Source organism: Xiphias gladius, chromosome 24, assembly GCF_016859285.1.
Source record: "Xiphias gladius isolate SHS-SW01 ecotype Sanya breed wild chromosome 24, ASM1685928v1, whole genome shotgun sequence".
Taxonomy (NCBI): domain Eukaryota; kingdom Metazoa; phylum Chordata; class Actinopteri; order Istiophoriformes; family Xiphiidae; genus Xiphias; species Xiphias gladius.
The window spans coordinates 1090180-1107179 of NC_053423.1; the positions used below are offsets into that span (position 1 = coordinate 1090180).

Sequence of the window (17000 nt, forward strand, 5' to 3'; positions counted from 1 at the left end):
TTAAGACTACATATTGACCAACAGTCAATTCCAAGCCATTTCCAAGCTGCTGCTCCTCTACACTGCTTAAGTCCTGACTTTATAACCACAACACCGTCTGACAAAAATCACCGTACACAAAAATTAAAGACAATGGCTGTGTTGTGATTTCGGCTATATTGATTTGTAAAATGATCACTCAGAGAGAACATTAGAAGCCCATTCCCATCTCTCTCAGCTGCTGTGCAGTCAATTGAATGAGACACAAACAGAGGTGTGCCTGCGGACGGAAAGCCCGACCTCAAGTTTGCGGGGCAATGCAGGCACCTCTCTTCTATGGAAAGTAGCTAAGGTTCGTCCAAATAGTCATCAGAGTTGTTGCTAGTTGCTTTTGTGAAGAAAGGTCGCCAAAGGGGCCAATTCATTTGGAGAGAATAACCACCAATGTTGTAACTTCAGTACTTAGTCACGTGGCTTTCGGCTGACCAATGGTGTAACTTAATCACTCACTCACATTCCCATTTTTAGGGCTGGCCCAGCTGTTGCTGTCTAGCCAAAAACAGAAGAATGGAATCTAATTAATGAAAATGGTTTTTGAAATTAAATGGCTTAATTCTTCTTGGTCTTTGGCAAAACCAAATAAAATTGTGTTAAATGGACAGGATTTGTAATAACTTAAAATCTCATTGGTACTCACCAGGAGGTTACTCAATTTTGTTATGTTATTACAAAGGCATGAAGATGAGCACCTACCAAGAAACATCCATGTTGTTTCGCTGTTGCTGTCTGCACATTTCTGTGAACCCAGGCTGTATAATTGCTTTATCAGTTTAAAACAGTTTCCAGTAAGACGTCGTCTTACCTAAACAACATAATAGGTAGTTGTCAGTCTGTTAAAAAATGACCAATATGACCAAAATGTGACCATTTCCCACCAACAGTCAACATTGTCTTCCTTTTTTTACAACAATCGCAATTGTTCCCTAGACTCAACCAAATAATTATTCTTTTAGCCATGATGACAAAGGTTCCCTTACCATAACAAAGAAATTGTTTTTCACCCAAACCCCAATCCTAATGCTTACTGAGTAGTTTTTGAGCCTAAATGTAACAAAAAATGAACCCGAACTTTCCTGTCCATGCTATTAGTACCCCCAAGTGAGGCTGATATCCAAATGGGGCTGCAAGAAAATAGCTAAAAACAAAAAATGTTTTTTTTTTTAACAGTAAAGTCATTTAAATTAATTTTGTTTTCAACAGCTCCACTTAGTTAGAAAACATAGAATATGAATTTAATAGCTTGAATTGTGTTACATAACTCCTGAACTTCATGAAACTTCATGAAACCTTCAAACGACTGCCTGTTGACAGGAGCCCATGAGTTGCATGCCGTGTGTAGCAAAAGCAGCAAACCTTTCTGTGACACATATCAAGCTAGCAAGTTAGCAGAAACTTTGATTGATCCATTCCACAGTGATGTGATCTCCATGGATCTGCCAGCCAGTGCCACAGCTGATCAAAGACTACAGGGACTGTATTTGCTAGTTTTGGTGGAGTTTTGAATTGGAGCAAGACAAGATTTTCCAGAATGCTTTAAATCTTATGTTTGCCTTTCCAAGCACTTACTTGTGTGAGGCTTAAATTAGTGCATTCACTTGCATGCCGTGGTGGAATGTAAATAAGTACATTTACTGTACTTTACGTAAATAAAAGTTTGAGGTACTTTTAGTTTACTTGAGTATTTCAATTTTATTCTTCGTTATACTTCTACTGCAGTCCAAAAGGAGATATTGTAAGATTTGCCCCACTTGATGTATCTGATAGCTGGTTACCTTTCTGGTAAAGATTTTACATTAAAAAAAAAACAAAGATCATAAACACAACAGCCTACTTTGTTTAAGATTAAAACAGTGTTTCCCAACCTTTCTTACTTGTGACTCCTTACACAAAAACAAAAAAAGAGACCTCTAAAGTTCTCACATGGTACCATTTAAATAACAATTCAAAGCCCAAAGAGATTAAATTATCAAATGTTTCACACAAAAAAAGCCCTAGAGGAAAGATTTTTAAAAATTAAAACAGATTTGTATAGCAGAACTTCAGATTTATCTGGTGACCCTTTGGAGGCGCCCGACCCCTTGTAATGGTATTGTGGTATTCGTACATTTACTTTGGTAAAGGATCTGAGTACTTCTTCCACTCGATGTGACAGATGGGATGAGATGCACATACACTACAGTATGACTTTAGCCTGTAGGTGGTCTTTAGACGTGGTGTGTTCAAATTAACATCTGGCTCATCATGGGAACTCTTACTGGTGATTATAGACTAAATGTTCTTTTATAAGTCGCCATTAAAATCCCTCTCTGTCGTTAAAAAATATTCGGTGATGTAGGAATGTCTTTGGTTTAAATACCTGGGCCTGCAAAAATTTTCGGACCTAAAATTGGACTACTGAGCCAAAAAAGTAGGGATCGACCAATGTTTTTTTGCAGGGCTTATCCCAATACCAATTATTAGTTATCAAGCAGACCAACAACCAATATTTTGTGCTGATAAACATTTGCAATAAAAATGAACACTTGTGTCAAAATTTACATTAACACAAACCCCAACACAAAACTTCCTTTAAATGCCTGTAAACATGTTTAATTAAATACTGGAAATGAGAACATTTCAGAATTATATTTTCAAAAATAAAGTGCAGGGAGCTCCAAGCAGTATTTCTTAAGAACTCAACTGAGATTAAATAGCTCCCAGAAAGCTTTTTTCTTAAAAAAAAAAGTAAAGTAAAAATAAATAAAAACACTGAAATTTAAAATAAGATTTTAATCCTTTTCTCCAAATCTTTGTCTCCAGTAACCCCTCAGTACTCCCTATTCAATAGCACCAGGCTGTTGTGCAGAAAGCACAGTTTTTTGCATGGTCTCCTGTGAGATACCTCCAGTTTCTGTCACAGACTGCTGTTACTGCACTAAAAACACACTCACTTAGCTCAGGGACGGGGTGTTGAGCAGAGATATTCTCTGGCTTGTGAAGCAAGAGACCTGAAGTGTGCTTGATTATGTCTCCACCATTGCAGTGTAAAATGTTTATATAGGTTGCTAGCTAGCATATTTAGTAATGGGCAAAGCTATAACTCCCTCGCAATATTGACATTAAGTTTGCTAAACCTCCTAATGTTAGCTATTTAGCCACCATCATTTTTGCCATCGTCAACTATAACATATATAAACACCAACTCAACAAACTGCAATGAACATTAGGGTTACCGATTTTTTACTCGGGAAGAAGAGATAAGTGACTGATTTAAAAGCCATTTCTTTTGGCTCCACTGACTGAAATCACCTCTGCCTTTAAATGGGGGTTCCTGAAAAACTGCTTACCAGTGTCTCTTTTTTTCTGCTAGTATGTTACAACAAATCATAACAAGTTCAGGCCTTTTCAGTGGAGTAATGTTAGCTCAGGGTGATACGTTGGTACAGCGATTAGCACTATCACTTCACAGCAAGAAAATCCTGCGTTTACCCAACGTAAACTGGGATTGGCTCCAGCCACCCCAAGACCATCAGAGGATAAGTGGTATAGTTAATGGTTGTATGGATGAAATGTTAGCCCAAAAAAATTTAACCTGGTTATTGTCACCATAGTAATATATCATAATGATTGTGATGTTTATTGCAACATCTGCATTTATTTAATTTGAAAAAAAAGCCTCTCATTTCAGCGATACCCCTCTTTGCATTCCTCTTTCCCAAGTCTCTCCCACAAATATGGAGTATAGTGTTAAATGACTATTTAGTCGTGACGTATAACCAATCCAATTAAGCTGGGGGTAAGACTTTAAGCCAGACTATGCAGTAACCTTTCAGAGAGAGGAAAGTGCATCAGAACCAAAGGTGCGCTTTTTAAAAAGTATTTATTTAATCAGCAATCAGATCAGACAAATAACAATTCTCATCATTGGAAAAGTGATAAATATTGGCCGATAATCACCCAACCCCTACAAAAACGGCTTGGAACTTGTAGTTTAACCATAGCAGAAGCACATCAGCAGTCATATGAAGAATTTTTAACAGTGATTTGTGACAGTTTCCAAAGGCACTGAAAAACTATGTTGTACTGGTAATGTAATTTCTTATCTCGAAAGAACCCGGGCAAGATTCAAACCCTGAATGTTGCAGTATAGTCTTCTGAGTCTGCTGAATTACAATTTCATTTCAGTTCATTCATTCAGTTTGCCATTGTGTTCGTGTTGGTCAATTTCTGTTTGGTGGGGGTTGTTTGTTTTGTCCTAACCATTCACTAGCATCAACACTAAAGCTGCGGTAGCAGTTGCCAGGAGCAGTATATGCTTCTCATGACAATCAAAGAAATATTACAATTTTTCTGTCACTATTTTTCATGAATATAACGAGGTAGCTACCTTGCTAAGTACTTTTTAAAGATAATGTCTCAGTTTTGTAACACTGCCTACAAAGCTCTGAATGGTATTTTTTTTTCTCCAATCAGGGAAACAAGGAGAACAACAATGGACCTGATTGAATCGCTGAGCAAATTTGGGATGTGGGGTGTTATCCAGAGGACTAGAACCAGGCTACTTCTGAGGACAATTCTCAAATATGTTTACATATGAATTTTGGTGGTGCTCCCTTGCTGTGAGGAGTATGAAGCTTTGCCTCCTCCAACATGCCACCATCCTTTTTCAAGACTGTCAACTAAAACATAAAAAAGGACAAAACATTCCTATTGAATACAACAGAGGTTATTAGCTATTTTAAGCACTGCAATAAATTGCAGCAAGAGGATTACTGATTCACAAACATCAGGAGAAATTTTGTTGTCATATAAAACATATAAACCCTCCACATATCAAAACGTGATCACACCATCACACATTCACTGACACAAAACACAAGACAGACAAATGCACAACAGACCAGGAGGGTCAGAGATCAGCCATTGCACTGCTGCACCCACAGTCATTTTGTACAGACAACTGGAGACGTTGTATCAGAGACATACACTTGTGCGTGAGACAGAACAGTAATTACCAGCAGATCTATTATACGCAGACACGCTGAGTAAGGGCAACACGGCGGTGAAGAGAAGAAAGGACAGTGCCATCCCTCTACCTGAAAAACAAAAGACAGAGGAGAATAAATTCAAAAGGGGAAGCTACAAGTTATGTTACATTTCAGTAAGTTTCTGCATTGAAAAGGGATTTCAATATAGACTATAGTAGTGTTTATTATTAGTAGTAATAAATGTGGGTAGCTAAAAGTGAACTTTTTTGTGTTTGTTGTGCTTGCAACTCAATCAATTTGGACCTACCCTCTAAAACTATAACTAAGATTATAAAGGAGACCTGCTCTCATTTAAACAATAATCCTTTTGAATAACAATAAATATCAGTACTCTGACTGACCCCTCTTGTCTGGTCAGCAAAAAGGACCACTCCCCTATCATTATACAAACTCTAATATGAATTGTTTCGCTGTACTATAAGGAGTATAATTCCTTAAGTGAGTTTTGTATCCATACATCCCCCTTCAAATCATACCATTTGAGTTAGGTTTAAGTTAGTTTAAGTAATTCCTACAACAGAGGTGGCAGAGCACTAAAGCTCATATGAATCATTTTTTAAATGTTCATATGTGTTTTGATGGTCACACACTATAACTGATATTGTCCTGACAATAGGGGTGTTAGAGTAAAATACACGCAAATTGATTGTTTTAGAAGCAATACCAAATTAACTATTTAGTTGTCAAGAACTTGTTGGATGATAACATTTATCTGTGTGAAAATAAATGAGCGGCAATAATTGGTCTTCTTACTCAGTGAGCGTGACAAGAACAGGTACTAATGAAGCAATGTGTTGGACATTGGTCGCATAGATTCAAAGACAAGAGAATTTCTGTTTTCTCATCTTAATTTGATGTTCAGCAAACACACCGACAGGGATCGAGCAGAGAAAAACAACAATACCAATTATTCCACTTACAAAAACAAAACACATGTTTTGAGTAACAACAGCATCAGTAAATAAATTTATACAAGATAAGCAGTCCAAATCCAAGTCAATTCTTTGTAATGGATGCTGGGAAAAGAGATGCATAATAAAACATGGAATCATTTAATAAATATTCTCAGAGGACAAGTCCTCAGTCATGGTGGCATAGTGACAACAATCATTGTTGCTGGTCAAAGGACACCCTGGGACCCAAAGAGACTCTTTTTAACTATGGTCGAGGGATGGCAGTGTCAGACAACGCACGCAGTGAATCGGCCTTGCTGGAAATTTGCTGCATTATTTCCACATAGATAAGAGATGTCAGTAAAACAGTTGTCAGGACACCACTGTGTAGTCACATTTGCATTTACATTACTCATTTGGCAGACAGTTCTATCTTAAAGGCTTTACAAATGAGGAACAACACTCAAGCTTAAGTACAGTAGGAGACCTTGAAGTAAGCACCAAGTACTAAATCCGTTCAATGAGACAAAGTGCAAGGAGATCAGGTAAAGAAGTGCACAGTAAGTGTGAATTAGGCCCCTTGTTAAGGTGTTAAAGGTGTTAGGAGAGGAGGTGTTCTCAGAATAGATTACTTTTCAAGACATTCTTGATGATAGGGAGGGACGTCCTTGCTCTGATAGCATTTGGTAGCTTGTTCTACCATCAGGGAACCACAAATGGTCTAGACTGAGATTGCCTTGCGTGGAGGGATGGCAATGCCAGGCAACGTTCCTTGGAGGAACGCTGTGGCAGAGAAGGAGCATAAACTCGTATGAGTTTAAGTAGATGGGTGTATACCCAGAATTCACGTCATTTTATTCAGGCCGCAAAGGGTAGCCAGTGGAGGTCAATGAGCAACAGATTGATATGTGCCTTTTTAGGCTGTTCAAAAACCAGACGCACCCCCGCATTCTGGACCATCTCTAAGGGTTTTAGTGTGGATTATGGGAGACCTGCTTGAAGGACATTGCACTAGTTTGGGTGAGAGATAACCAATGGCCTGTACCAAGAACTGTGTGGCGTACTTAATCCAATGAGGTCTAATTTTTCTTATGTTGTATAGTAAAAAGCAGCACAACCGGGAGACAGATGCAACCTGGTCAAAGAAGGATAGCTGGTCATCAGAGATGATACCCAGGTTTCTCACAACCTTGGTTGGTGTGAGAGATGAGGGGGCGATTTTGATGTTGATGTTGTGATGGATAGACTGATTGGCGGGGATCACCAAAAGTTTAATCTTATAGAGGTAGTTGAAGGTCGCGTTTTTTTTCATCCATGTAGGTATGTCTGACAGACAAGCCGAGATCCGCGCTGAGACTGTGGGGTCATCTGGCGGGAACGACAGGTATAGTTGGGTATCATTTGCGTAGCACTGATATGAGAATCCATGCGAGCGGATAATTGGACCCAGGGAGGTAGTGTATATTACAAAGAGAAGCGTCACTATCACCGAGCCTTGGGGCACCCCTGTGGAGAGGCGATGGGATATGGAAATTAGTCCTTGCCATGACACATTGCCAAGTGAGGTGAGATTCTAACCAAGAATGCGCTTTGCCCGAGATGCCCATACTAGAGAGTATGGATAGCAGGATGCACTGGTTCACTGTGTCAAAGGCTGCTGATGGGTCCAGCAAGATAAGAACAGACGAACCATGCTCAAACCATGAAGGTTTATTATTTGTAAAATTTCCCAGAGCCCAGGCCTGCATTAACCTGCCACAGGGCCCCGGGGTAAAAAATAAGATACAGGGCCCTTATTAACACCCCATTGCCCCTAAATCTTTTCTAATTGTTAACAGTTTTTCTGCGATTGGAATACTACCAAAGGTGAAAGAGTTTTTATATACTTTGACTACTTTGTGCTATTAACATTTTTTTCAATTTGTAGAATAGAGTGGTGGGGAGCAGAAGGTTTGCAGTGGAAATGTATGTACCCGAAACAGAGAAGATAACTCTGTAGCTATCACATAACCCCTTAAAGCAACTATTATTGATATTTTTATAGCAACAATGAATCACATGACAATGTGAAAACAATGTGACATTATGATAGTGGTCACTCATATTGATGAACCTACAGAGAATTATCAGATGAATCTGCAGCTCCCTTTACAGAGTATTATAGTGTGTTTCAGCTCATCATTTACTACAGCTGTCTGGACCAAATCTTTACTGTTTTATTTCACTGTCAGTGCTTTCATAGCATCATTTTTGACCGGAGCAGAGTAAAAGCTCTACAAAAGCTCTAAAAAGCCACTGTACACTACCTGCTCAGCAGACAGACACAGATGGAAATATCTGGCTCTTTAGTTTCTAAATGCTCCTATGTTCACCAGCTAGAATTTGGTAGAGACCAAAAAGAGAGTTAAAAGATTCATCAGGTGGACAAGGTACGACTCCACATGAATGAGGTTGCTCCATAATTGCTGAGTGGTTTTACCATATCGACTGAAAAGTAAGTAAGTTAGTAAGAACTGCAGAAGTTATACTTAGGTCCATAAGTATTTGGACAGATACACAATTTTCGTAATTTTATCTCTGTACAGCACCACGATGAATTTGAAATGGAGCCATCAAGATTTGATTGAAGTGTAGACTTTCAGCTTTAATTCAAGGGGTTTCACAAAAATATTTCAGTGACAGTTTAGGAATTACAACCATATTTATACGTAGTCCCTCATTTTCAGAGGCTTAAAAGTAATTGGACAATTTACTGATAATCAATTTAATGGCCAGGTGTAGCCTGTTCCCTCGTTATTTCATGACAAATTAAGCAGATAAAAGGTCGAGTTGATTCCAAGTGTTGAACTCACATTTGGTAGCTGTTCATGTGAACTCTCAATATGCAGTCCAAAGGGGTGTTGATACAAATGAAGGAGGCCATCATTAGGCTAAAAAACAATATAAACCTATCTGACAGATGACAAAAACTTTAGGAGTGGCCAAATCAACAAGTTGGTCCATTCTAAAAATGAAGGAATGCACTGGCAAGCTAAGCAACACCAAAAGACCTGGAAGACCACGGAAGACAACTAAAGTGGATGCTCACAGAATTCCTTTATTGGTCTGCCTAGTTCTCGAATAAGATTCTTTGGACAGATGAAACTAAGATGAACTTATACCAGAATGATGGGAAGAGAAAAGTAAGGAGAAGGAAACAAACGGCTCATGATCCAAAGCATACCACATCAAACATTGTCAAACATGGTGGAGCAGTGTTATGGCATGGGCATGTATGGCTGCCAAGGGAACTGGGTCACTGGTGTTTATTGATGATGGGACTGCTGTTAGAAGTAGCAGGATGAATTCTAAAGTATATAGTTCTAGACTATCTGCTCAGATTCAGCCAAATGCTGCAGAACTGATACGACGGTGCTGCAGAGTACAGATGGATAAAGACCCAAAACATACTGTGTGTAATTCCTACACAGTTAATGTGAAATTTTTGTTAAACCCCTGGAATTAAAGCTGAAAGTCTACACTTCAATCACATATTGATGGCTTCGTTTCAAATCCACTGTGGTGGTTTACAAGAGAGACAAAATTAGGAAAATTGTGTCCCTGTCCAAATACTTATGGACCTAACTGAATATTTTGTCTGTAATATAAGTTAGTTCCATCACATTTGCACAGTTTGTAGTTGTTTTTATGTATCATTGTTGAAGGCTTCAATCAAGCTTATTACATAAGAGTGAGGGTATGCTAGCTGGCTTCACATATCGACTGCATCTTTTGACCTAGACCCTTTGCTATATTATTTGTTCAGATACAATAAGCTTTGAAGGCTCACCAACATGCAATATTGTTTATTGCAGTGGAGACATTGATATGTACGCTTGTAAGGAAATATTACGATAAAAAATCTACTGTAAAAGTTGCAATATTTAGATGAACATTTCAAATGTATTTATGTAACAGGTTTTCTACGCTGTTACTCTGGTTCCTTTTTACAGTTTGCTTAATTAGAGCCACTGAAATTCAGTAATGAGGAAAAAACCATTGGAGTTTATTGGACAGTCAGCTATCTGTTCAGTCCATTATTGAAATGTTAGACAAGGACAAAACAAAAGTCTTTAAAATAGTCTTTTGACACAGTGGTGTCCATTCTTAAACAAATTCAGTTAAATTAAAGCAGCTGACACACTGTCACCGTGTATCTTACTTCTGCAGTTCTGAAGACCCTGGGATAGTTGCCCGCTTTCCCCAGTTGGTAATCCAACCTTGCCAGAGCATATATAAGCCTACTTTAATGGGACCAATTTATAAAAACATCGCTCCCTAGAACCACAAATGGTTAAAGAAATGCATAGGGTATTAATCAGTAAATTACTCCTGGTATGCATTTAATATTACTGCTTATATTCAGTATGAGAGTGTAAAAAGTGGATGTTTTCTTTAAACTAATGACAGCCCAAAATAACATGAGGCTTTGAACGGGCTCCCATAGCATTATATTAGTATATTGAGAGGCAATTGACCTGAAAATTGGTATGCATTAGCCAGCTCACAGCACCTCAAACACAGGGACTCACAGGTTCCACTCCATCCTAGCCATTTGAGGAGGAATAATTGCAGCACAATTGAAAGGACTGGACATTTATTTTGACCCAACTGTGGTGGCTTGATTAGGAGTAGGGCCAGTAGGAGAATAAAGGAGAGAGCTGAAGCATTTCTTTTTCTTCTCTCTTCATCTGGTAATTAAGACAAAATCACAAATGGCGGCGAGGCACAGAGCAGAGAGACAGCAGCAGCAGCAGTAGTGACTGACTAATGTAATATCAGACTCCAGAAAGTGCATGTAAATGATCCCAACACTCACACTGCTTTTCTTACAGTAGAAAATTTGGCAAACTGCACCATTTTACTTCATCCTGTTTCATGCTCCCTACTACTCTGAACTTAATGGAAAATGGAATGGATTGGGGGGTTGATTAAATTTATCATTTTTCAATCAGCCATGAAACGATGCAAAATGAATTTCAGTTCATTCTCATTTGAAACAATACAAGTGGTGGTACATTCTGGTGATGACTGATGGAAGCTGTACAATAACATGACAAGCAGCCCTATCTATACAACTACATGACTAAACGACTATGACCAGAGTGTGTAACTGCCTTTTAAGCTGACTGCCCAGAGGGGAAATTTGAAATGGCTGTCAGAGAGAAAGGGTGTTACTATGCTCTGCTGCAGTACGTAGGTAAAATCTCATTCAGCAATGGTTGAGAGACCAGTGTTGTTGTTAAAAAGTTTGTTAAAAAAAAAAAATTTGATAAATTGAAAATAAAAATACAAAAACATAATCGCTAAACAGCACTTGGTACATTTAAAAGCTACTGAAGAATTTTGACAAATCCACAACCACAATCAATGTCCTTGGGCCTGTGTCAGTGAATATAAATTCCCATGCAAGAAATGAATCAGTTCATCTCTGATTCAAAATAATGAAAAGGTTATGTGGTGTGGGCATGCTGCTTCAGGTACCGAAGAGACCGATGAAATACGATCCAAGAGGTCAAGTTTGAGTTATAGATCAATTAGTTTCAAGGTTTATCAAACTTTATAATCTCAGAGACATGATTTGACAACACTGGAAAGTTAACGGTGTCAAATATATTAAAGATAAGTTATATATTCTCTTTCATCGCAATGACCAAACAGTAGAAATGTGGTTTTCAGATTTTAAAGTTATTAGGAATGTCCACTTGCATGTATTTGAGTGGCCAAAGCAGCACCTTGACAGATGACACTAAAGAACCTTGAAATCCAGTGTTGAGATATGCTGCTAGACGGACTGACCTACCAACAGATATTGCCATCTTTAGGCCCCTAACTTAAGCTAAAACTAATTACTGATTAATAATTTAATCAGAATTGTTTATTTATCATCTATAAAAGACAACTTTCTAAAATTATTCTCACACTTCCACAAGTCCACAGCTTTCTCTGCAAGAAGTTACACAAACACACACACACACACACACACACACACACACACACACACACACACACACACACACAAAATCCCTAAGAAGTGACATACAGCAGAAGGCAGGTTCCTCCTCTGACTTTTAAGGGAAGATAAATGCTGACTAATTCTGTTTCCTGGCAACCATTCACACACACTCCTGTGTGTAGATGCTTCTCCACATTTAACTGCTGATGATGGTTTGTCTTCTCTGGTTACCATCACACCATTGTCTCCCTGCAAGGAAAAGCTGAAAAAACACCAGACACCACTTTCTCTCTGTTTGTTTTATATCACTAGCTGAATATAGAGAGCTCAGTCCAACATGCACAGACATACGGTGTAGTGTAATCTTTTTTAAAAACACAGTTCCACCTTTCCCCCTTTTTAGGCAGACATACATATAATTTATGCTATTCTCCAGTGATGTCTGTAGTTCATCCTACAAGGAAATAACTCATAACTCAAGGGATGGGGATGGTACAGAATTGTCATATTTCCATCATAAAGACCAAAATGTATTATTTATTATCGTTATATTTAGGTGTCTGAGACCCCTTTAAATTTAAAGCAGGAGGTACGCTGTACCTCCCGCTGAAAACCATGCAGTGCCAACCCGGATGGCAAAAGGCTTCCTTAAACTAGAATGAAACTCAGGTCCTAATCATCTACCCTGCAGACAACTCCACAACCACAATCAATATCCTTGTGCCTGTGCCACTGAATATAAATTCCCATGCAAGAAATCTCTGTGTTATCTTTGATTGTGGTTTAAAATTTGATAAATTAATCAAATCAATTGTCACCACTGGCTTTTTCCAACTTAGATCACTTGCAAAATTCAAATTGCTCCTATCTGTTAAAGATTTGGAGACTATATAGTAGATCACACTTTTATTTCTTCTCACATCAACTACTGCAATTCTCTCTCTGTAGGAATCAGTCAGTCTTATCTTGCCTGCAGCTGGTTCAAAATGAAGCAGGGAGACTCCACACTGGTACCAAGAAGAGAGTCACACATCTTCCCTGTACTGTCTTCTCTACACTGGTTACCATGAGGTATGGAATTAATTTTAAGATTCTTTCATTTGTTTTTAAAGCACTGCATTGACTGGCACCAGTTTATATCTCTGAACTGCTCATCCCCTATTTCACATCCACACCCCTCAGACCTGCTGGCCAATCACTGCAATCCATTCCACGCACCCAGTTAAAATCCAAAGGTGATTGAGCATTTTCTGTTGTTGACCCTAAACTGTGGAACTGTTTGCCACTCACTATTAGATCTTCTCCCTCCACTTATATTTTTGAAATCCATCGGAAGACCCATCTCTTTTCTTTAGCCCTCTAATAGTCATCATGAAGACATGACTGACCAAACTGTCATATTTGTTTGTATTTTATTTGTTCTCTCTCTGCAATGCTGTTGCAGAGAGAGAATGCTGTATAATGATTTTATCCTGATAGTCTATATTTATTAATTTACTTATATCCTCAGTTACCTGCTCTGTTGCGTTTCCCACTCACCGACCGCTGCACTCCCTAAACCAAACCAATCTCACTAAAAGCCTTCAATAAACAACCTCTTTTGAACTGTGAAATCGTCTGTCAGAATTCTACTTTTGGGTCCAGAAATCTCATTCACTCTTAACATTGCAAGCATTCATGCCACTGGAAAACTCATAAAAGTTATATGATTGCAGTATGAGTTGGTTGCGTGAGGGTTAAAAACTGTGTGCAGTAGCAAATACATTTGGTTTAGTCACCTTAAAGAATGGACTTCAACTGACGTCACAAGTCCGTGTCTATTTGCTTTTTTCAAACACTTCTGAATAAGTGAGGACAAAGTCAGATCTATAACACCTTTTAAAGAAAAAAATATATCTTTGTGTTAATTACAACAAATAACAAGGTTGACATGAACACGAATAACAAAACTGGTGTCTGTTTATGACATACATACATATATACACACACACACATACACATACACATACATACATACATATATATATATATATATATATACATATATATATATATATATATATATATATATATATATATATATATATATATACATACATACATACATACATACATATATATACATATATATATATATATATATATATATATATATATATATATATATATATATATATATATATATATACACACACACACACACGTGTATATATATATATGTCAATTTTTGTGTGTATATGTGTTTATGTATATTCATATATACATTTCATAAACAGACACCAGTTTTTGACTCGTGATCATGTATGTATATATACACACATGTCCAGGGGTTTGTATTATTATTGTCCACCCCATTTATGTCAATAAAGATCAATGAAGGATAATTAACAGAAACACCTCTTTGTATTATGCAATACAGCTCAAACGTACCACATACTACATCCTCCGAAATGATCGAGTTGAATCAATGACTCTCTAAAACAATTCTAATAAAAACTGAACACTAACATTCATGATGGGAGGATTTATTGCAGGACTGCATTTTAGCTGGGTGTACCTAATATACTGCATACTGAGTGTATATTTGTAACTATCAATTGTATGCAGAGGCTGCTAAGTGCCTGACTGGAATTTTGTGGTTGCTTTCACTGCAGTTCTCCTGGGATTGGCATATATGCATTCCTGGTAGCCTAGAGATGTTTTTTAATTTAACATTTGTTATCATATATCATTATCACCATAAAACATTTTTAATTTTTAATGCTTACTAAGAGTACATTTTAATAGACTTACTTTGTACTTTTATCTGAGTACAGTAAGTAAGTAATTTTAGTTCTACTTGAGTAAAGTTTCTTTTAAGTAACAGTAGTGGGTGGCCATTCACGTGCTGACATGCTGTGGTTAAAGTGTTGTCTCATTTCCTTTTTCTGGCATTTCTGTGTTACTGGTACAATTTTTTGGGCGGGACATTGCTCAAGACAACAGAGTAGTGACTACGGACATTGAGAAGCGGGTGCATCAGAGCCAAATAGCACATTTTAATTTGATTTATTTTATTGGCAAACAGATTTGAAAAAATAACAATTCTGATACTTGTAAAAGTGCTGCATATTGGATTTAATAATTGGCTAGTTCGATAATCTGTCAACCCCTCACTCTAAATATGCGGTCCAAACAGGTGTCAATGAAAATGAAGGAGATCATCATTAAACTGAAAAAATAAAACAAATCTATCAGACAGATGGCAGGTACTCTAGGAGTGGCCAAATCAACATTTACATTAGAAAGAAAGAATGCACTGACGAACTCAGCAACACCACAAGGACTGGAAGACCACGGAAGACAACTAAAGTGGATAATTGCTGAATTCTCTCATTGGTGAAGAAAAACCCATCAAACTAGGTCAAGGACACACTCATGGAGGTGGGCGTATAATTGTCAAAGTCTACAATCAAGAGACGCCTTCATGTATGTAAATACAGAGGGTTTACGACAAAGTGCAAACCACTGGTAACACTCAAGAACAGAAAGGCAAGATTAGACTTTGATGGAAAACAGCTAAAAAAAGCTTGCCCACTTTTGGAACAAGATTTTTTGGACAGATGAATCTAAGATTAACTTTTACCAGAATGATGGGAAGAGTATGTTGAAGGAAAGGACTGGCTCATGATCTGAAGCATACTACATCATCTGTCAAATTCGGTGAAAGCAGTGTTATGGCAAGGGCATGTATGGCTGCCAATAGAACTGGGTCACTGGTGTTTATTGATGATGTGACTGCTGGTAGAAATAGGAGGATGAATTCTGAAATGTATGGGGTTATACTATCTGCTCGGATACAGAAAATGCTGCAAAATTGATAGGAAGGTGCTTCACAGTACAGATGAGTAATAACCCAAAACATGCTGCGAAAGCAACACAAGAGCTTCTAAAGGCAAAGAAATGGAATATACTTAGCCAAATCAGTCACCTGACATCAAACCAATTGAGTAGTTTTTCACTTCCTGAAGACAAAACTGAGGGCAGAAAGACCCAAAAACAAGCAGCAACTGAAGGCAGCTGCAGTAAAGGCTTGGCAAAGCATCTCCAGCAATGAAACTCAGCATTTGGTGTTGTCCATGGGTTCCAGACTCCAAGCAGTCATTGACTACAACTGCAAAGGATTTTTATTCAAGTATTGAAAATAATCCCTATATTCATAATTATGTTATTTTGTCCAGTTACTTTTGAGCCTCTGAAAATGGAGGGACTATGTATAAAAATTGCTATAGTTCCTAAACAATTCATGCAATATTTTTGTTAACCCAAAACATCCTATAGATGTTTCACATTAAAAGCGTAAAGCCCCAAATGGAGAAACCATGCCCTTTGAATCCCTCGAAGGCATTTAAATGAAACATCTGTAGGAAGTGTTTGAGTTTCATTGATGGTAACACAACAAGTGATCAAAAAAACAAAGGTGGATTAATTTTTTTTTTTTGGTAAAGAGAAACAGAGTACTGATGGAATTGCTGCTGTGAAAATACATTATGCAAAATAGATCAAGAAAACATGTAAAAATGGAGGTAGCGTGGAGTTTGTCGAGAGCAAACTGCCCTGGTCCTAAACTTCTGAATCTCTGCCCAAACGTACCAAAAACCAAATTCCCAGTAAAGCTCATTTACTTGTTTTTCTGTATTAAATAGTGACTGAAACGCAACCCATTAAGGCATGTTAGCCCAACCTCGCGTTTGTTGGGAAATAAAGTCTCTCTTCTGCAGGGAGTAGCAAAGGTTTGTCAAAAAACTCACTAGATTTGTTGCTAGGTGCTTTTGTGAAGAAAAGTCGCTGAAGGGAGCTGAAAAGTTGGTAAATCTAGCAACAAAAGTGATAAGTTGGCAACACTTTCTGGAAACACCACCCTGATGACGCAATAGAAACTGTTTGTGCCAAATCATTTTTGAAAGAACAATGGCCGAAGGGGAAACTCCAACGCGTAGCCGGCCGACCAGTGGTGTAACTTCAGCACTCAGTCATTCACTCAATCGATCACTCACTCAGTGACAT

General features: G+C 37.9%; 1 protein-coding gene across 3 annotated transcripts in view; it reads right to left on the reverse strand.

Moving 5' to 3' along the window:
• LOC120785911 (gamma-aminobutyric acid type B receptor subunit 1-like) overlaps positions 1 to 17000 on the reverse strand; it is a 50790-nt gene that overhangs the window by 14334 nt on the left and 19456 nt on the right. For all 3 annotated transcript variants that reach the window (XM_040120888.1, XM_040120889.1, XM_040120890.1), the window contains one exon: positions 5034 to 5114. In XM_040120888.1, coding sequence (XP_039976822.1) covers positions 5034 to 5106 — 73 coding nt within the window. In that variant the 5' untranslated portion in view covers positions 5107 to 5114. The remainder of the gene's footprint in view (positions 1 to 5033; positions 5115 to 17000) is intronic.